The 21,645-nt window shown below is 42.3% G+C and overlaps 1 protein-coding gene across 3 annotated transcripts in view; it reads left to right on the plus strand.

The window, feature by feature from the left end:
- The window catches only part of LOC133115155 (zinc finger protein 385C-like), a 115,302-nt gene that overhangs the window by 39,250 nt on the left and 54,407 nt on the right, over positions 1-21,645 (plus strand). Inside the window, exon 1 of one of the 3 annotated variants that reach the window (XM_061224913.1) lies at positions 13,877-14,025. The exons of the other annotated variants lie outside the window; for them this stretch is intronic. Coding sequence (XP_061080897.1) covers positions 14,016-14,025 — 10 coding nt within the window. The 5' untranslated portion in view covers positions 13,877-14,015. Of the gene's footprint in view, positions 1-13,876; positions 14,026-21,645 lie in introns of those variants that run through there. 3 annotated transcript variants of the gene reach the window in all.

Consider the following 21,645-nt stretch of genomic DNA (forward strand, 5'->3'; position numbering starts at 1 on the left):
TCCACAGGAATGCTGGAGCTCTGACAGAGTGACCATCGGGTTCTTGGTCACCTCCCTGACTAAGCCGCCCAATTGCTCAGTTTAGATGGGCGGCCAGCTCTAGGAAGAGTCCTGGTGGTTCCGAACTTCTTCCATTTACGGATGATGGAGGCCACTGTGCTCATTGGGACCTTCAAAGCAGCAGACATTTTTCTGTACCCTTCCCCAGATTGTGAGGTCTACAGACAATTCCTTTGACTTCATGCTTGGTTTGTGCTCCGACATGCACTGTCAACTGTGGGACCTTATATAGACAGGTATGTGCCTTTCCAAGTCATGTCCAATCAACTGAATTTACCACAGGTGGACTCCAATTAAGCTGTAGAAACATCTCAAGGTTGATCAGTGGAAACAGGATGCACCTGAGCTCAATTTTGAGCTTCATGGCAAAGGCTGTGAATACTTATGTACATGTGATTTCTTAGTTTTTTATTTTTAATAAATTTGCAAAAATTTCTAAAAACTTCTTTCATGTTGTCATGATGGGGTATTGTGTGTAGAATTTGGAGGAAAAAAATGAATTTAATCAATTTGGAATAAGGCTGTAACATAACAAAATGTGGAAAAAGTGAAGCACTGTGAATAAAGGTTAATAAATAAACACATTGTAAACTGTGCTTATGAAGGTTTCCATGGATATGTCAACGTTAATCTTTTTTCTTTTCTTTTTTAAATTCTCTTATAGTACTGCCTGATGACATTCCAAAAATGTCTGCACTGTATTTCAAAATCATGTAGTTGAAATGTATGTATACGTGTGTCTGTTTACTTAAGCACCCTCTCCCAGAGCACATGTGGCAGAGTCACCAGTCACATGTTCGTCACCGGGAATTTATCACGGCCTGCCTACATACCTGGGCACAAAGCAGCCATCAAAGCAAAATGGCCTCCTGTCTTCCTGGAGGCAGCGGTGCGTGATTTGCACAAGCCTGTCATCTGCGGTGTCAGTAATGATGTGATAAATCATTTCCATGCCTGATTGGCTGAATTATTACTGCAGCACTTTTGCAACTGCTTACATTTGGACTGATGTCCATTTTCATATTTCGTCAATATTCAATATTTTCCCAAATTTTAGTCACTTTTTTATAACCTTAGTCCATCAATTAAATGAACTTGATTAGCAATATTAACTTAAAATATTTATTCTGTAATTAAGCACATATTGTATGCTGTAGAATGGGAAATCCTATTTCGAAAATATAGGTGTCAGTGATTGATACTGTTGTTTTCAGCACTTTGTGAACCCTCACTTCACAATAATGCCTGTACTGATACATCTTGGTTTTTTTTTTTTTATGAAGATATTTTAAGAGGTCTTTGACCATTCCGCCATATAGAAGGAGGAATTCGGTCTGTGCTTATTGGCTACCCCTTTCAATTCAAAACACTTATTTTCATTTTGACCTCAAGCCTGGCGACTAAGATTGCCATTGCAAAACAGTAAATCCATAGTCAGTTCACCATTTATTTCTTTGTTTATTTTGAGACTATTCTTGGTATCACTGTCTTGCAGAAAGCTATTTCTATGTAGGTACTGTATAACATCCTTCAAATGCTCACCAGAAAAGCGGAATTAATTGCATGAACAAACACTGTTGCTTGTTGTTTTTTCAACAGTCTTTTCAAAGAGTTCACATTCCCAACACGGTTCCTGTGAAAACAGTAAGCTGGGAAAAGCAGGGTTTATGCCTGATTTCATATCAGGATTGTCCCTGTTGTATAAGATGGAGAAAGAACCTGCATGGTTAATGTTGAAAAGCAAGCCAGGCAAATATGATTGTTATCTACAGTTCTGATCTCAGCATCTGGCCTTTATTTATTTATTTATTTTGTAAAGATGAATAATACAAATCTATTTCATTTTAGCTATCTAAAATCCAGCAGTAATCTAATTCTCTCAAATGGTTTGCTGTGTCTTTATTCAGATAAAATGGTACTTCACAGGAATTTCAGAAAATAACTTGCTGCAAAACAACTCTCTGTGCCAGAAATTCCAAATTTGATTTACCTTTGCACAACAGATGGACTTTCTGGGTACTCCCACACACATACTCACACGCACACACTCGCACACACATGCATACAGAAATACAATAAAATACAGTAAGCTGTAGTTTAATCATTTTAATGCATGTGCCCATGTGATTATATCATCGTCCGCAAGAATACATTACTTGATTAAAGTAATGTAACAGAACCATTTCCGGATCTTCTTTTCCATTTTTAAAGCAATAAAATGACAAAAAGATATTATTGCATCAGATATTAAAAGGAAAAGACATACCATTTCACATTAGTACTCTGTTTTATCAATCTATTATCCATAAAACTATAGCTCTATTTCTATACACAATCTGAAAATAATTCTATTACTTCTAACACTACTAATATTTCTATTTTCTTGCTAACCAAAACCTGAAAATAGCTTGTCGGCTCAAAGAAATGCAGGCCATTTGAAGTTTAAGTGTGTGCTTTAATACTGTTTAATTTGACACAGACTCAAAAATGAATGGGAGTCAATTGGGAGCCAGATAAATGGGAGATAGCAATACCGTAAACAGTCAGCCAGGACATCGAATGTTGCTAGGGTTCACTCTATGCAAATATAATGAGGTAAATGCCACAGAATTACTTGTGTTGTGCCAAAGTGTTCTTGAAATGAATAAGGGTTCAAGTGCTTATGTTGTGGTCTGGGTAGAGCACAAAATGGCTTTCTCATGCCATGCTTTAAATGTGTTTCCTGAGCTTTTTCTAGCGTGTAATATTTTCTATGTAATTGGTTATTTCTCGGCAATGCAGAGCAGGGCTGTGCACAGACCATCCAATGGGGCAGGTGCTCAAAGTGAGAAAAGGGCAACCTAGAAAACTTATGCCGCCCAGTTATTGCACAGAATATATTTCACCAGAATGAATGACAGCAACAATAGGAGCAAATTCTGCAAATTGTGGCAAAAAAAAAAAATACCCGGGAGTAATGTGTGTGGTTATTCTGTTTGCATGGTCAGAGACATAGAACAACCAATTACAATTAAGGTTAGAAATACTAGTATACAGTAGGACCTTACAAAAAGGCCAAGAAAACCTCATCATTTTTTATCATGGGATTCTGGTGCAGTTCTCATAATCTTCAAAGCAATGCATTCTACTTCAACCAAGTATACCACCTTAGTAATGAGCAATCATATACAATATAAAACTATTTGTACCCTCCTTTTGCCAATAATATGCATGCTTACACTTTATTGCACTCTTATTGCCAGTGTCAGCTTTATAGCATATGAATTCTAGTGTCACACAGGGATCAGCATAAATTACCTGGGCTGGGCATGAGAGTGTGGAACAAGGTCCAAATGTGTGAATTTCATGCTGAACCCGTGAGACTTTTACACATCGGGATCTTTAAATCAAAGATGAGGCTGTCAGACAGAAATGAATAGCCTTGCAAATTGCCTGAATTCATTCTCACTTTGCCGGCTGCTAGAGCCACCCGTAAAGTGACTATCAATAACATACTGTCCTCCATTAGAATAGTGTCACAAATCATAATACTAGCACAGTCAGTGATTACACTTTATTTGACACTCCCTCCCAACTTAAAAAAAAAACCATTTGTTAATTTGAACAAATTTGTATACCTAGAAAAGGAGGTAGTCCAAAAAAAAGGATCCCAATTATTTCTCGTGTGTTCACAAGAACTGCATTGTTGCCAAAAGATTGCTCCTCCCTACATCTCACATGTCAGTGTGCCTGAATTAATTAACTACTTATTAAGGCATTAAGTATTGGCTGCAAGAAGCTGGAATTTTTGTAAACCCTGATAACTCTGCACATTTTCTCCTGTTCTTTGTCTCTGTTATTTATTTGGGTAGATTACTGTTTCTCAGAAAAGGGGATCCATGTTGGATTTAGCTGTACTTACTATTACCTGTGCATTCATAGTGTTTTTGCTCATTTCCAAGTAATGTATTCAGTAATGCATGCATGTGTGTTATTTAAATATTTATCTGTATATCTGACCTGCTTAGCTTGGTTTTTGAATCCATATTTCAGATTAAAGCAGGATTTTTCAATTGGATTGAGATCCAGTGCCTGAGATCACGGCTTTACCTGCCTGCTTTTATGATTTTCTGGGCATTACCTCGTGCCGTATTTCTGCCAATTTGGAAATCAGTTTCACTTTGGCAGTGAGCGGCGCTCAGCTAAACAATACTCTTGTGCTAACGACTGATTCCAATGGCCTTCTGCGCGTGGTCTGATTAGCGATTAGGGTCAGCTGCGTGTCTTTTTATTAAAGCCCCTTGGCTCTGATAGAAAGGGGCTTGTGTGTTATTTCTCCATTGTTGATTGCACGTTTCTGTCTTATTTTCCTTTGTGCACTATGGGCGGTAGGTGACTGACGATTCTCATTTACCTGCTGTGGCAAAGGGTATGGGAGCTTGACCCTTCATTACCTTAGGGCGGTGAGGACAGTCTGTCACACTTTCACCTTCACATTTTATGTGCGTACAAATGTCACACGCAAATGACAGTTGGAAGACGGGATTCCTCTGGGAATTGAGACCCCGTTGGCAGCTTCCTTCTGTGTAGGCCAAGTGTTAGGGTTTGAGTTTATTGCACCCTTTTCCGCATTCCTGCTCTCATTTGCTGTTCGTCCACATTTTGTGTTTCCGCCTGGTTAAAAAGCTACCTTGAGGAAGGAAGGAGCTTTAGGCTGAGTTGAGGTGGACCCAGTAGTACTGAGGCCCTCTTGTAATTAAAAGACTGGCTCAGACTCCCTATGGTTTTGATCAAGCGTAAGGGATAAGTCAGTATTCCCCCTGTACGTATGTGAAACTTATTGGTGCTGCTGTGTGTCTGTTTCCTGCTGTCTCCAAGTCTAAAGTCCTTAGATTTTAGTGTAGACAAAGCACTATTAGAATTCCGTAGTCTTTTTGCTCTGTGGTTTCATGAGCATGAGTCCATAAATACTCTACCTTCTCAAGCAAAATTGGATTTTAACCAACGAACACCTGCTAAGAAGCCTCCATTTTCTGACTCTGGTAGGACACCATTGCACAGGATGCTGAGTCCTTTTTTTATGTTTTTAAAGTACAGGGCTATGCCATATCCCAAATGTTGGTCTGTTTGTGTGTGTATATAAGTCGTATGGTCTGTTTGTGTGTATGTAAGTACAGGGGCCATATATCACAAAAGCAGGATTACTGAGTTAGCAGGATAAGTTCACTGAGTAAAACCTGGAACAGGTGCTTTTACTTCAGTCCATGTTCCAGTGTTGAAAGGGTTCTGGGTTTTACTTGGTGAAACAACCAACGTGGTTTGAGACAAACATTTTTTTTCTTGATTTGGCTCTGTACCCCACAATTTTCAGTGAATGGCAGTGATTGTTAGGAGCAGGGAGAGGGGATGGGTGATTGGCAGTGAATGACGACGATTGGTTAACGACATTGAGAGGGGATGGGTAATGGGCAGAGAATGACAGTGATTGGTTAAGTGCATCGAGAGTGGAGGGGTGATTGGTTTTGGGCATCGAGAAGGGAGGGGTTCTGGGAGTGAATGACAGTGATTGGTTTAGGGCATCGAGAGGGGAGGGGTTCTGGGAGTGAATGACAGTGATTGGTTTTAGGCAGCAGTCAGTGAGCAAGGCTGTCGGCAGGCCACTGATAGGGGGTCCATAAGGCAGTAAACTAAACAGAGGGCTAGTGTTGGCGCATCGTGCACCTGTTTGTTCCAAAGAGACTTTCAGCTCCTCCAAATAATATTTCAGCTGTACTGAAGCAGCGTGTTTCTGGCACCAGGGCAGGCTCCCCGGAGCTGAGCTGGACACCCTGATTTGCATACAGGCTTCGCAGTCTGCTGTGCTCTAAGAGTCCGCCCAGGAGAGTAGCCACATAGGGGCAAGTGGGGTCAGATCCAGTTGCTGTTTATTAACACACACACACACACACACACACACGCACACACACACTGTGCAGAACCTGTCCACTTAATCACACTAACAACAAAAACAGCCGGATGCATGAAATTCGGCATGGGGAGTTTCTGGCTGTTTTATGGACGGAAAAGCTGATTTATTACTTCCAATGTTTACAGCTTATTTTTCTTTATTCTTTTTTTTATCATTTTTGAAAGATATTCTAGTCTTACCTTGGTGTTTCTTATCCGTCGGGCTCAAATTAAACTCCACTGTTTCCAATCTCTCATTCACAGTACATACATGACATCACATTTCCATCTATCTAAATCCCTGACACCAATCCTGGCTGGCAGTACCCCTTGAGGAAGGATTTTTGCTCTCCCTCTCTTATCTCTTATTTTTAAGAGATCAATTTGTTTTTCAACCTATACCTTTGTATCTTAGTCATGTTCTAGACAGCAACATAAATTCTCTCCTGGGTATTTTGAGGATAGAGTTTGATAAAATTAGAGATGTGTGTCTGTGTGCATCCGTCCGTGTACGCGTGTGTCATAGACTGTAAATAGGCACATTTAAAAATGTTGCTTAGATAGCTGGTATATTTCTGCCGTGAGTATTTTTCAAGTCTTCTTAAATACAATACAGAGCTCAGCAGCTTTTATTTTACATTATGTTCTTGGTGACCATGGTGATTGTGCAAATCAGAGTTGTCAAGCCTGCCAGAGCTGCTGTTTGTTTTCACTATTCATCACTTAAAGTCACCAATAACACACTTAACTCACCTCACTCTTGGGTCTGGAATGGTCTTCTTGGGTCAGGAATGGTCTTCTTGGGTCAGGAATTGTCACCCTGTTTGAGGTGGAAACACAGCAGACATTGTTGCCCCACCAGTGTCAGGCCTGAACAGTGCGGGTGGCATTGTAGAGGTCTAGGGTGCCATCTGGTTGGCGCTGTATGGAATGCCTTTTACCCTCCCCCGAATTTGCCCTTGGGCCCGACCTGTGTTCATCTGCCCCAGCTGTGCTCCTCATGTGCCCCCCTCCACTGTACTGTGGCTGCCGCCTGTTGCTCTCCTTCTTTGTACCTTGGCCGATTTTTCTGGACTCCCTCCCGCCACTGTCACAATATTGGAGTAGGCGAGCGAAGCAGCTTCAAACTCAGCCCTCCTGTACTCCCCAGTGAAGAGTACATCGTTGTATGCTACTGGGTGACGCCATCATGCTCACACACACACCCACACACACACACACACAGTTTGAAAGTCCATCCCACCGAATCAGGCACGGTCCAATCTTTAGAAAGCGGAGATGGCAGAGAACTTGAATTCCCCCAAATTTGCAGGATATTTAGCTAAATTTGTGTGTCATTATTATCACACGTTGCGTCCTACCTGAAGGCTAGATTTCTTACGACAAAATATCAGTTTGTTTTTGTGGCTCATATCCAACAGATAAATTGGCTATTTAAATAGATAAAATCATTGAGTATTCCAATCGCAGTCCAATAGACCATAGAAGAAGAGGCAGGGGTTTTTTATTACAAGAGCAGGCATTAGGAAGTAGCATGGGGAATATGTTGAGCAATCTGCAGTATGTTTAGTAGATTGTACATATTTTGAGGACACAGTTGGTTGGCGCACACCTACCCTTAGACCCTGGAAATACATATATAATCAATAATACATTTTGAGAAATGTTCCAACTTAAGGACTTTCTCTTCCAGTGCACTTAATTTACGCATGCAATAGTAGGCAAGTAAGCTGTTTCAGACACAGCCGATGTGTTCTGGGCGCAGGAAGAAGCAGAGCCCTGATTAGGAGCATAGAGGGAAGTGGGGGGGTCATTATAGATAGAGGTATATAAAGGGATAAGAAGGGAATTGTTTGCACACAAAAAGAAGGCTGCAAAACGGCTTATTTTATGAACCTACAGTATAGATTTGAAGTTTTATGTTTGAACTTAGATAACATTTGTATCGTTGTATCATTTCATTAACTTGATGTTAATTATCCATTTTGCACCGCTATATAACTGATTAACACCTTTTATGTTCAGCTGCACCCATACAATTCACACGCTGAATGAAAAGATTTGCCAAAACAGCTGTGTGTTCAGTTCCCCTGTCGTCAATTAAAGCGCCAATTTATGATATCTTCCTATGAACAAATACTATATTTGAAATATTTACATTTCTCAATGTAATGACCATAGAGACCTTTGAGTTTTTTTTTTTCATTTCTATATATTATAATTTTAGGTTAGTTGAGGGACTGCCGTTACCTCCCTGTATGGCAATGAAAGCACAGAAGTTTTTGTGACACACACAGTGACACAGGTAGGAGTAGGAGTTTGAGCACAATTGTCTTAATTTGCAGCACAATATTACTGTGCCTGACTTATTGCCTCTCTTTAGTTATTTTCTTTGTCCTTTCTTCTCTCATGAGTTGATGCACTAGGGGCGACATGGCTCAGGCAGTAAGAGCAGTCGCCTGGCAGTCGGAGGGTTGCCGGTTCAATCCCCCGCCCGGGCTGTGTCGAAGCGTCCCTGAGCAAGACACCTAACCCCTAAATGCTCCTGACGAGCTGGTCGGCACCCTGCATGGCATCCAATCGCCGTTGGTGTGTGAGTGTGAGTGTGAGTGTGAGTGTGTGTATGAATGGGTGAATGAGAAGCATCAATTGTACAGCACTTTGGATAAAGGCGCTATATAAATGCCAACCATTTACCACTCGTAAGGCGAGCATGTCGCTGTGTTTTGGAGCGTGTCTTCATGTCACAAACGATGGGAATTTCAATATTCAATAGACCTGTTATGGCCACCAGTTATGACCGTGGGTGGCCGCTAAATCCACCAAAGAAATTGCTATTTTAATTAAATAAGAAACTTTTTGCCCAATCACTGTTATGTGTGAACCATTGCTTTTGTGCCTTAAATTCAGTGGTATAACACACCATCCCACTAAGCAGTTGAGTGCAATGGTATCAGTTTTCTTTAGGACAGAGAGGGATAGAAAGGGAAGAGGGATAGAGAGCAAAGCACACACCACACACTGTAGCATTGTGGTTATGGTACAACATGGGTATTGCAGAAGAGCATCTCTGAACACACAAAACACGTCAAACCACTAAGTGGATAGGCTACAGCAGCAGAAGACCAATAAGTCTAAAAAATAAGTTCAATAAATCCTGAATAAAGTGCTCACTGAGTGTATATTGGAATGAAGTGAGTATATTGTAAATCTGACATAGTTTATAGTCACTGTTGATTTGCATCTTATCATAGAGAGAAAGAGAGAGAAAGTAGGATAAAGGGGGAGAGAAAAATAGATCGGCCAGCTTTGGAGCTTTCACCTGTTTGAAGACTGTACTACCAACTGAGTGGACTCAATCTTTCACACCATGCCGGCTTATGAATGCTGGGTAATGCTAGCAACCTTCCCAAGAGTCTCTTTCTCTCTCTTCCACACACACACACACACAATGCAGTGTCGTGTCTGAGGCTGAAACAGAGAGGCTGATGTTTTATTTCATATCCGTCTCTTTCTCTTTTCACCGCGGTGCCGGGGGGGAGAGGTGACGGGGGGGAAAGGTGACGGGGGGAGAGGTGACGGGGGGGAAAGGTGACGGGGGGAGAGGTGCCGCGGGCGGTGCCGATGTGTCCCGGCCTGGCCTGCGGCACTTTGGCTGGATGCGACAGCCTCTCTCCCCTGCCTCCCCCAGGGGGCGCTGCTGAGCTACCCCCTGCCGGTGAATGAGCATACGGCGTGACATTGGGTAGTTTAGAGGGAGCGGAGTAGTCTCGTGTAGGCAAGTAGTGTAATATGTGTAATATGTAGGGGCGGCCTGTAGCGTAAATATTAAGGTAAAGGACTAGGATACGCAAGGTCGGTGGTTCTAATCCTGGTGTTGCCACAATAAGATCCGCACAGCCGTTGGGCCCTTGAGCAAGGCCCTTAACCCTGCATTGCTCCAGGGGAGGATTGTCTCCTGCTTAGTCTAATCAACTGTACGTCCCTCTGGATAAGAGCGTCTGCCAAATGCCAATAATGTAATGTAATATGGGGTTGTACTGTAGTGGTCTGTGGGATAGTGTGGGATTGTTTTGACTAGAACAGTGGTCTTCAGTCCTGGTCCTGGAGAGCCGCAGGCGGTGCTGGCTTTCGTTGTTACTCAGCACTTAATTGCTCAATGAAAGCAGTTGAATACACATTATCTCACCTCACCTGGTTTTTTAGGTCTGAATCGGTTGCTGCTATTAAGGCAAAAAATGAAAACCAGCACACCCTCCCACAGTCCAAAGACATGCAGGTTACGCTGATTGGAGAGTCTAAATTGCCCGTAGGTATGAGTGTGTGAGTGAATGGTGTGTGTGCCCTGCGATGGACTGGCGATCTGTCCAGGGTGTATTCCTGCCTTTCGCCCAATGTATGCTGGGATAAGCTCCAGCCCCCCTGCGACCCTGTTCAGCATAAGCGGGTTAAGATAATGGATGGATGGAATATGCGGTAGATTATGATGGACAGGTAACATGCATGTAGGGTTTCTAAACATCCACCTGAGTTCTATGGCCAACAGTGGTACAGACTTAAACACGGTCCCAAGCAAAACACCATTGGACCATGGAGCTGTGCCATTAATGCAGCCAGACCTGGGTGAAATACGTAATTGGTTTCGATTCAAATACATTTCTGTGCTCGATTGATCTTTCCGGGTGCAATGGCGCCAACCAAGAGGACCAAAAGGAGGGGTTTGCACATCTTCAGAGTATTTCATAGGTTCCAATCCCTGCATGCTCTCGAAAATGTACATTTTCTCAGCGTACTGGAATGCTACTGAGACGGCATTTCTACACTACACTACACTACTACACTACATTTGAACACTCATCTGACCCTTCAGTTAAAAAGCTAAGGAATTATAACACTCCTGGAGTTTCATCTACTGGATGAAAGAGTTCCCAGGCAGTACAGTATGGATTAAATGGATTAAAGAATTGGAAAAGTTGGTTATTACACATGGCTGATAGAACGCCTACCTCCGCTTTCTATATCCCTGATTTCTCATGAATGGATTATTCCAGACAATAAATGACCGCTGAATCTTGAAAAGGACATCTCTATGTGTAGAACCAATGGTAAGCTTGTATATATCCTCCATATTGTGCCGTGTGGTATGATTAGATAAGAATCCACTTGTTTATTTTGCTATTCAGTGAGCAGTGTTTTTCACCATTGTATTGGAATACCTTAGGGCTATTTTTGGCTTTATATTGTTGCTATGACAGAATAGAAATTTTGGGTGGGGAACTGTTCTTATGTATCCTTGAGTTCATGCTCCAAGATGAACGTTATTGTCCACTTATGTCAGTTTGATTGCAGGAGCAATGAATGTCTGAGTTGAGTAGTGCTGGTGTCATAGCCACTAGGGGGCTTGTGTGTAAGGGTTAATCCAAGGGGCTGCCACCACTATGCTTAATGGCAGGTGTGGTGTTACCTGGGTGATGGCTTTCGTTTTATTTGCCAAGCATAGCACTTTCCTTTCAGGCCAAAGTGCGAAGCTTTAGTTTCATCATCAGATCACAAATTTTTCTTCAAAACAAATCTCTGCTCCTGGCATACTCCAGGTATCACTTAATTTTCACCTTTATCAGAAGCATGCAGCTTTTTATATTGCAACTAATGTGAATAGGACCTTTACAGGCTACTGTAAAAAAACACATCATTAGTGTTCATCAACCTTACAGAGCTCTTGCCGCTGGCAATTGCACCTGGATGCTTCCTCTTTAGGTGGTTTCCTACATGAACTGCTACTTCCCCATCGCACATTTTGCTTTACACATTACCACTCCCAATTTTCATGAAGGACTCCTGTACTTCAGATGTTTTTATATGCTCTATATGGTCCCTGTGGTAGGAAGCAGTCTGGGTGACATATATTTTGCATACAGTTGACAGAGTGGGCAAATAGAATATGGTCCGATTTCACTTTTGCGTCATGGTGTAAACAGCATGTTGCATTGTGGGATCGATAAGTGGTCAATAGCTTGTCAAAATGCTGTTTCTTTTTTTACTTCATATTGTAAACGGCATGTTGCGTTCTGGGATTGATAGGAGGGAGTATATGACAGAACCAGAACTGGATGTAACTGTATGTGAAACCTCACATGTAAAGGCAGATTGTCTATGAGAGCCCTACTTGTGGCCTGTAACGTAATGGTTAAGGTACATGGCTGGGACCCACAAGGTTGGTGGTTCGATCCCTGGTGTAGCCACAATAAGATCCGCACAGCCGTTGGGCCCTTGAGCAAGGCCCTTAATCCCGCATTGCTCCAGGGGAGGATTGTCTCCTGCTTAGTCGTAATCAACTGTACGTTGCTCTGGATAAGAGCGTCTGCCAAATGCCATTAATGTAATGTACTTCTTGACTGCAGTGTGCTGAGTGTGTGTGAGTGTGAGTGGAGGTTTGCAGCAATGAGCGCTACTAAACAATATGATAAAATAGTGAATAAACTGACTCATTAGGAATGTGGGACTCTGGGATATTCTACTAAGATGTTTTCTTAACAATGAATCGATGACTGTTTATTAATGTTAACAAAAAATCGATCTAGGGAATTCCTTAAAATTTGCATCCCTAGTGACAAAAGTAAATAAAATGTGAGATTCTCTGTTGATAAGTGGCAGCTTGAGAGATAATTTCGGGCGGTATTACGACATTGATAAAATTCTTGGTACAAATTCCTGGATCATGCCTTCTCCAATACCTTGTCCCAGTGAGACTTCATTAAGTACATGTACTCTAAAGCAATAAATAATTTATTGCTCACACTGTCGACAGCCGTGATAGTGCACACCTCGACTGTACTTAACTGGTGAGAGCACCAACGCAAACGGCTCGAGATCCAGCCGCCTTACAGACTGCACTGGATGTGTTGCTGAAATTCTGTTATGAGCCCCCTCACCCCCACACCAGCCAATGTTTCTGTCCAATAAACGTACAAGGTACACAGCAGCATGGCTGTTGTTTCAAGAGCGTGGAAAGCTTGAAATCAGGGAGTGTGAAACTCCAGTCAATATACCCTAACCTTGTCACCAATGAGCTCAAAGTTGAAATATTGCTACTGCGACAACTACTACTGCTGCTACTACACTGGTGAAAGTCAACCTGGACCCATATTCTTAAAGCATTTCAGAGTGATTGGCTGGTATTACCATTTTGTTTATATAAGACTCAATTTTGACTCTGAGGAAGACGTTGTTTGACGGTGAAACCTGTCTCCCCTGTACATTAAACAGTGTGATTCTCTGAGCTCAGTGTGCTCCATCGTCTCTTATTTCGGGCTGGACCCTGTGAAGTTGTCCGGGTCAGTAGTCCATTTTGTTTGTTTAATGCTTCCCTCTGAATGACTTACAGTATCTGAACAACTGCTGTGGGGATTCTTCATTGCCATTTTTTCTCCTGGAGCTGCAGATACAGTACTATACTGTATGTCTCTGTAGTTGTAGATGTAGCTTGCTGTGGATGTCCTGACCTTGCTAATGTTTTATAAAACGTGTAAATGTACACACGCAACACGCTTCCCACATGCATACGGCCATTTCTGTAAATTATTTTATCGTTTAACAGGGATGCAGCCATCATTCCTTCCTTTCAACACTCTAATCCCCCCAACCAAAAATACATATTCACTTCCCCTCCCTTGAGAGAGAGAGAGAGAGAGAGAGAGAGAGAGAGAGAGAGAGAGAGAGAGAGAGAGAGAGAGAAGCTCCCCCTCTCTCTCACTTAGCTAACCTCCCTCATGGCACACGGATCGGAGGAACTTAAGCTTTTAATTGAGGTGCATGAGCAGGAGTCTGCGGAGTTTTCGCAGTTGTGTTTGTCTTTGAATGAAAGAAAGAGCAGCAGTGTGGGACACAGCGGGAAAGGAGAAGACAGAGGCAATCCACTCCTGTCTAGCAGCTAGGACATGTTTCTTTTTCGTTTTCTTTTTTGTATAATAGTTGGTCTCATTTTATAGTGACTGACAGTTGGAAGAATTCTGACTTTCTTCAGACAAATCATGCTGCTTGGTAAGTCAGATGGACTTTGTGTAAATTGTATTATGACGATGCCTGCGCGGATGCACGCGACTGTTTTGATTAGTGTTACTGACGCCGTTTACCCTTTCAGTCACACATATTGTGCAAACACATTTTTAAAGCGGAGAAGAAATAGTTCCTTGTTTTTGAGCCCAATCAGAGATGAAAACTGTCATACTAAAGACACACATATCGATGCTAAAGCAAACAGCTGCAATTGTGAGCCTTACAGGTAGGCAGCAGGAGCGTAGGCTGTACATTTTCGAATTCGCAGGACGTTCAGTGAGAAAGCAGGTGTTCAGACAGTTTGTTCCGCGATTTGGGCTCAGCCGGCGGGTGTATCCTACAGTAACGGCGGGTGTAGCTACAGTAACTAGGAATTTTACCGAGTTTGGTTTGCGCAAGTATGGAGAAACTCTTGGATGAAAGTGAAACACTCGACACTCAAATTAATTCGCGTTTTTTATGCCTGGCAATTCTATATGTGTTTATCGTCTTCCAGCTAGACGAGATCACTTGTCTAATCCTCAATAGCCCCCACAGAGCAATATATTTTTAAAAGACCTTGTTCTGTGGCTGAAACCCTTCATGCTGTTACTTCAGGCAAACCTTATCCAACTACGTCTTCATACAATGTATTTCTACCCGATGATACACAAAACTAGTCAGAAGTAGTCAGCCCATGACTGTCAGTGTCTAGTAACAGATTCCATATTTTACCTAAAAAAATAAAATAAAAAGGTGTAGCCTATGATGTCACACATTGATGAAGTCCAAGAGATCCACGTGATTTTTGTCAGCCGCCGTTAATAACGCCATAATTATTGTCACTGAATATAAAACCGAAAAGGAAAGTGAAAGATTAAGTAATTAAACATTTGACCTTTCGGCAGTTTGGTGAAGCTATAACCATCACACATATAGCAAGAAACTTTCAGATCTCCCGCACAGGGCATGTATCACAGTTTTGCATTCCAGTGATGCAAGTTGGTGTACAGATTAGCATATTTACAATGCTTTGATTGAATATCTTCCAAATTCCAATTTGTTCCTTCTTGGTTTGCATTCGTTCCCTTAAATGTTCTGGATGGCTTCAAGTCTTAATTCTTAATTCAAGAGCCCAATTCTTAATTCTAAATTGACGTATTTTATTGTGTGGGTTAATTATACTACTGTGCCGGGACTGCCTAATTTCACAGTTTGTGGATAAGCATTTATAATTTTCATTTTATGACGTGGACTGTGCAATAGGCTGATATGCATGTTGGTAACGTTGCATGCTAATAATTTCCCACGAACATTCGTCTAATATCACACATTAACAAAGATGGAACGTTCTGACTACAACATTTTTAGAACGTTGTCAGGGCGTTGTTGATTGCAGGTTGCAAAATAGTTTTCTCAAGAATGTTACATGTTAAATATGGAATATTCTAACTGCAACATATTTAAACATTGTTGAGATGTTCTTGATGGCAGTAAAAATTGTTTTCTCAAGAATGTTCCTGTTACATATTAACAAAGATGGAACATTCTGACATTTTTGGAATGTCATCAGGCAGTACTATAAGAGAATTAAAAAAAGAAAAGAAAAAAGATTAACATTGACATATCCATGGAATCCTTCATAAGCACAGTTTACAATGTGTTTATTTATTAACCTTTATTTATACAGGGTAGGTTGACTGAGTAGGCTAATCATTTATGAGCAAGTGCTCACATTAAGCATGTGCTCCGTCTGCTAAGAAGTAGTCATGGGGTAATAGCTTTCTAGGTCATGTAGTAGCGGCAGATGATCAATCTGTGTTCAGTTCAGAGGCGAGAAATTAGCAGTCTCTGTTTTCAAACAGATTCAGGGCACACATCGTTGATGACTTTACTGCAAATTAATTCTACCAACATTCACTTGATGCTGCAGTCAGGACATAGACCTCTATCTCACATGCCTGGAGTGAGGGGACTAGACTGCATGGTGTGTTTGGGTGAGTCTGTTTGTGTATGCGTGTGTGTGCATGTTTGTGTGTGTGTGTGCGCATGAGTCTGTGTGAGTGTGTCTCTGTGTGTGCATGTGTTTGTTCATGCATGTGTGTGTAGGTCTGTGGATGTGAGTGAGCTTTTGTGTTCCAGAGTGGACATGGCGTAACCATTGGCTGGAAAAAAACGGTACCCTAACCAAAGTGTTTTGAGGACTTAAATGACGTGTGTTAGAGGCATATGTAATAATGTAATAATTTAAAAAGTGATAATGTTTGTTGACACTGTTGTCGCAGAGGTAGCAGAGCTAGTTTGCTAGGGAAGCTCAGTGAGGTGAGGGTTAGTGTAACACATGGTCAAAAAACTGCTGGCTCTAACATTAATAAATAAACAAATAAGGCTATTTTCAGTTTTATTTGTGAAAACGTAAACATACATTGTTATCCTGATCAATATTGCTTTATCTTTTCATGGAATGCAAAATTGAGCTGAACTTGACCCAGTGCTATACACTGTGTACAGTTTGTGCAGATATGATGCAGATATGACGCGCTCTGCCTCAGAAACATGCATCGTATGGATCAAACAGGCACACAGTACGCATGCCATCAACCTGAGTCGTCTCCAGGTGCACTTCTCTCCTTAATGCATATGCATATTTAAGGGAGGATCCTGCAATAACAGGCAGAGACATAAGTGTGGGTGATTATGTATTCTGTTGAAGGTTCACGCAATTAACGAGGGTTGATTTTCGCCTGAAATTTCTCAGCCTCTGAAGAGCAAGTGTAATCAAGGCGCAAAGAAAAAGACGAAGGCACAGGCATAGTCCTCAGAATATCTACACATTTTGTCCTGACGGAAGTGCTGGATACACTCTTACTTATTAAATTCCCCTCCTCCAATGGAGGTATTCTCTGCACGAAACATGAGTTTCTTAACAGCGCATTTTTAGCTCTGCATCTTCTGCAAAGTGTGATTAGTTGGCAGTCCCATTTGCTGATTGGGTAATTAGTTGTTGCCGTAGTAAGTAAGACATTTCAGGTCAACTGTGACCGCAGCAACATAGCCTCATCAGGTCACGTTTTGCACTGCGTGTTTCATGTACGTAAATCTGGCTCTTTATGTAAAAAGCCCTTCTGCTCGCTATCATTTTATTGATAATTAGCTGTAGAGTAGGCATCAGGATTACACTGAAAGCTCCACCTCTCATATCGTCCTGTTTTTACTCCATAGTTTGGAAACACCACTTAATAAGATCCCTCTTATTCACCTGGAGGCCATGTTGTGTTCACACTCTTTCAGAGCATTTAGCCATTAACCAGTGACTATGTTTTACACCACAGTCCTCACAGTAATATAAAAGGCAGCATCTGCAAGTTTTTATTGTTTCCTTCAATCAACAGCTCATTTCGGCCTTTGCAGATAAGTTTAATTACAATGCAGGTACAATAGGTAAGATTTTTGTGTTAAAACATTGTTACAAGACCATTATAAATCCCTTCCTATCATTGTAAAAGGCTCACAGACACGCTGACTCACCCTATGCCTGTGTTTATAAATTCGGGTTTCAAAATATGCAGTTGACGGGCCAAAACATCGTATAACTGGACAATAATTCAAGCTCATTGGTTTAGAATTCGTTCTAATTGCCACAGCCAATGGCATTTCAACGTCAGCACGTTTACAAAGAAGTGGTGGGATAAACAGTGTTGTGAATTGAGTGTATTTGTTGCTGCAATTCCTCTCTTGACCGTTAGAAGTCTGAAATTACCTATTGTACCTTTAAAATTAAAATTACCTATTGTACAGGCCTGTAGCGTAGTGGTTGAGGTAAATGACTGGGACACACAAGGTCGGTGGTTCTCATCCCGGTGTAGCCACAATAAGATCCGCTCAGCCGTTGGGCCCTTGAGCAAGGCCCTTAACCCTGCATAGCTCCAGGGGAGGATTGTCTCCTGCTTAGTCTAATCAACTGTATGTCACTCTGGATAAGAGCGTCTGCCAAATACCAATAATGTAATGTAATGTGATTGATCAGCCTTCTGTGTATACATTTTGCTATGAAGTCGACTGTCCTGGTTTGTGTTCAGGGGGTTGGAGGGTGGGCTGTAGCGGTTGGGTGTCAGCAAGCGGTGTCCTTTGGGCAGGGGGCCACAGGTAATTAGTGTCCAGGATGGCAAGGGGATAGAGTGTGAAGTGTCTTGTTGTCTTCAGCCTCTATCTCCCCTATCGAGAGGAAAGAGGAAAAGAGAGGATGGAGTCAATTACATCCAGGCAGGCCTGCAGGGCTGTTAGGTGAAGCGATGGGGGGAATTTCTCGGGAAAGAAGGATCAGCATCGTTCAGGGCAAAATAGCCGCCAATAGAGCGGACGATAGGGTGGCCTGTAGCGTAGTGGTTGAGGTAAATGACTGGGACACGCAAGGTCAGTGGTTCTAATCCCGGTGTAGCCAAAATATGATCCGCACCGCCGTTGGCCCTTGAGCAAGGGCCCTTAACCCTGCATTGCTCCAGGGGAGGATTGTCTCCTGCTTAGTCTAATCAATTGTACGTCGCTCTGGATAAGAGCATCTGCCAAATGCCATTAATGTAATGTAATGTAATGTTAATGTAATGTAATGGACGACTCGCACGGCTGTTTGGACCGAGGTGGCAGACTGCAGGCCCGGCAGCAGCAGCGAGGCGATGAGACGAGGCCTTTGTGTCTCGGTTGAGAGAGGCCCAGAGGGAGAAGGAAAGTCTCGGTTGTAGGGGCTTTTCTGTTTTGGGTGTGTCTGCATCGGTGTTCCAATGTGTGAATGACTCACTTGGGTCATAGCTATAGCCTACAAAAACTAGCACAGTTTACAGTGACAGGATGTGAAGTCAGTGAAATAAACAACAAAAATAAAACATTCGCTCATACTTAGAAGCAGTGGGCATCCTAGTTACTTAGAAGCAGTGGGCATCCTAGATACTTAGAAGCAGTGGGCATCCTAGTTACTTAGGAGCAGTGGCCATCCGAGTTACTTAGGAGCAGTGGCCATCACAGTTACTTAGGAGCAGTAGGCAACCAGAGTGCAGCACCTGGGGACCACCTCCAGTTCTGAGACCAGTGCCTTGGTCAAGGGTAATGGCAGGAGCACACCTAACATGGCATGCATGTCTTTGAATGTGGGGGTAAACCCACATGAAAACAGGGAGAACATAGGGAGCAAACTTCATGCAGGATCTGGTCAGCTGGGATTCAAACCCAGAACCTCCTTCCTGCAAGGCAGGTCTTAATCAGGTGTTAACCACTACTCTCACCCAAGGAGACGGCCAGGCCTGGTGGATAGCCACATATGCACATATGAATTCTGAATTCAAGACCGCATTCAAACATGCCTTTTCTGCAACAGATTATGAAGTAGAAGCTCAATGATAACCAAGAGAGAGAGAATTCAAGTGTCCGTTGCCTCACCGTGAATGAGAGCCATTAATGGTGAATGAGAGGCATTAATTGTAAAGTGCTTCAGAAAATAACACGATATAAATGCAGTCCATTTACCATTTACGATGAAAGCATCAGAGAGTTGGCTTTACCAATTACCATGCGCTGTACTTGGGCTGGAACTGAAATCACAGAGAAGAAATTACTCCAGTTAACACTGAAGAATAACAGGGCCTCGCCCGTGCCCTCAGGGCCAGCATTAGCACCATTGAGTAGTACATTGAGTCAGACTGGACTGAACAGAAGCACTAGTGAGGCCAATCACACAGTTTATCTCAATGGCTGTAGTGTGCTTGAGAAGAGGTATGAAACCTCCTATGTAAAGCTGCAATGTGCACTGAATGCACATTTAGTTTGAGGGATGATCTATGGCAGCAGATCCAAAGACCCAGTGAGAAGCTCGTACCAAGTACTATGAAAAACGGAAAAGAATGGAAAAGGAAAACGTTCAAAGAAGAGCAACCAGATTGATTCCATGTATAAAAGATAAAGGTTATGAGGGAAGACTTCCCTTCAACCTTAATAAAAGGAAGTTGTTGGTTTGTTTGAGACTTTTAAATTCATTAACATGATTAACAAAGTGAATTACAGAAGAATCTTCAGGGTGAGCTTGGTTAGCAGAATGAGGTGGCATAAATGGAAATGAGCTGAAAAGGATAAATTCAAGACCAGGGTTTTCAAGACCAGGCTTGATATGGTGCTAGATACTATTTCACTTTTAGGCAAACTAAGCAGAAGGTACACCTTAGTGGGAGGAAACGGCAAGCATTGCTGGGCTGAACGATCTGTTCTTGTCAATATGTTATGCTATGTGAATACAAAGCACGTTTCTGTCCTTGCCAAAGGAAAGGGACATTCAGCTCATGGATCAGTCCATTTGGTGTATGACATACACTGAGCACCATTTAAAAATCTATAAATGGTAAAAGGTTGGAATTTATATAGCACCTTTATCCAAAGCGCTGTACAATTGATGCTCCTCATTCACCCATTCACACACCAACGGCAGCTGCTATGCAAGGCACCAACCAGCTACATATATATATACATTTGGCTCCCAGCTTTTTGCAATCACAGCCGCTGTCATGCGAGTGTAGACAACAGTGGCTAACCTCCAAACAAAACCTGATCCACATAACACAGAGACCTCCCAGCAAGCCCTTACTGCTGGGCTTAAGCTTCCTGCAGAAAGCATGCACCACCCTGGACATGGAGAATAAAACATGACAATAGAGAGAGCTAAGGAAGGCCATTCATTCGAGTCTCTCAGACTCTCTCTGAGCAAGATGCTTTCTGCCTCATTGTTCTAACCCCAGCGTCCAACACATTGATGCTGATTGAGAAGTGAGGATGTGAAATAATATTCATATTTTAGTTGGGGAAATAATATTGAGTATAAATAATATATAAGTAATATTTATTTGAAGCAGATTCTCACTTCCCCAACAGTACCTCCTCAGAACCATCACTTCTAGACTTGCCTACCACAAACAACTGTATCTAGGACCTTGTGGCAGCCGCAGGAACCACACAGTTGTCTCAACTTGAACAAATTGGCAAACTACTAAAAGAATGGCCGAGAATGTGCACAGACCGACTTGGGCAAACTTCCATCATCGAACACCAGGCGTATCTGGTCTGGCCGGTGATCATTGTGAAATGCAGACTCAAATTCTGCGTTGAATGCAGAGGGATCAAATGAAAGACTCACTTTGATGTTCAGCCCATGCCAAACATCCAAGAGATCCTTGAATCCTTAAATGGAGCCGTTTACGGTATAAAATGAGTGCATATAGCCAGGTGCGTATGGATGCTGCCAGCAGGGAGAAAACACCATGTGTGACATCAGAGGGGGATTCACCAGAGTTATGACCTTCGGCCTAAAAAACGCTGCAGTAAACGGTAAATGGTGCCTTTACCCAAAGCGCTGTACAATTGAGACTTCTTATTCACACACTCATACACCAACAGCAATTGGCTGCCATGCAAGGCACCAACCAGCTCTTCAGGACCATTTGAAGTTTAGGTGTCTTGCTCAGGGACACTTCGGCACACCCAGGGTGTGATGGAACCAGCAACCCTCCGACTGCCAGAGGACTGCTCTTACCTCCTGAACCAGTGAGACAACTGCTCTTACCTCCTGAACCAATGAGACAACTGCTCTTA

Source organism: Conger conger, chromosome 16 (assembly GCF_963514075.1).
Source record: "Conger conger chromosome 16, fConCon1.1, whole genome shotgun sequence".
Taxonomy (NCBI): Eukaryota; Metazoa; Chordata; class Actinopteri; order Anguilliformes; family Congridae; genus Conger; species Conger conger.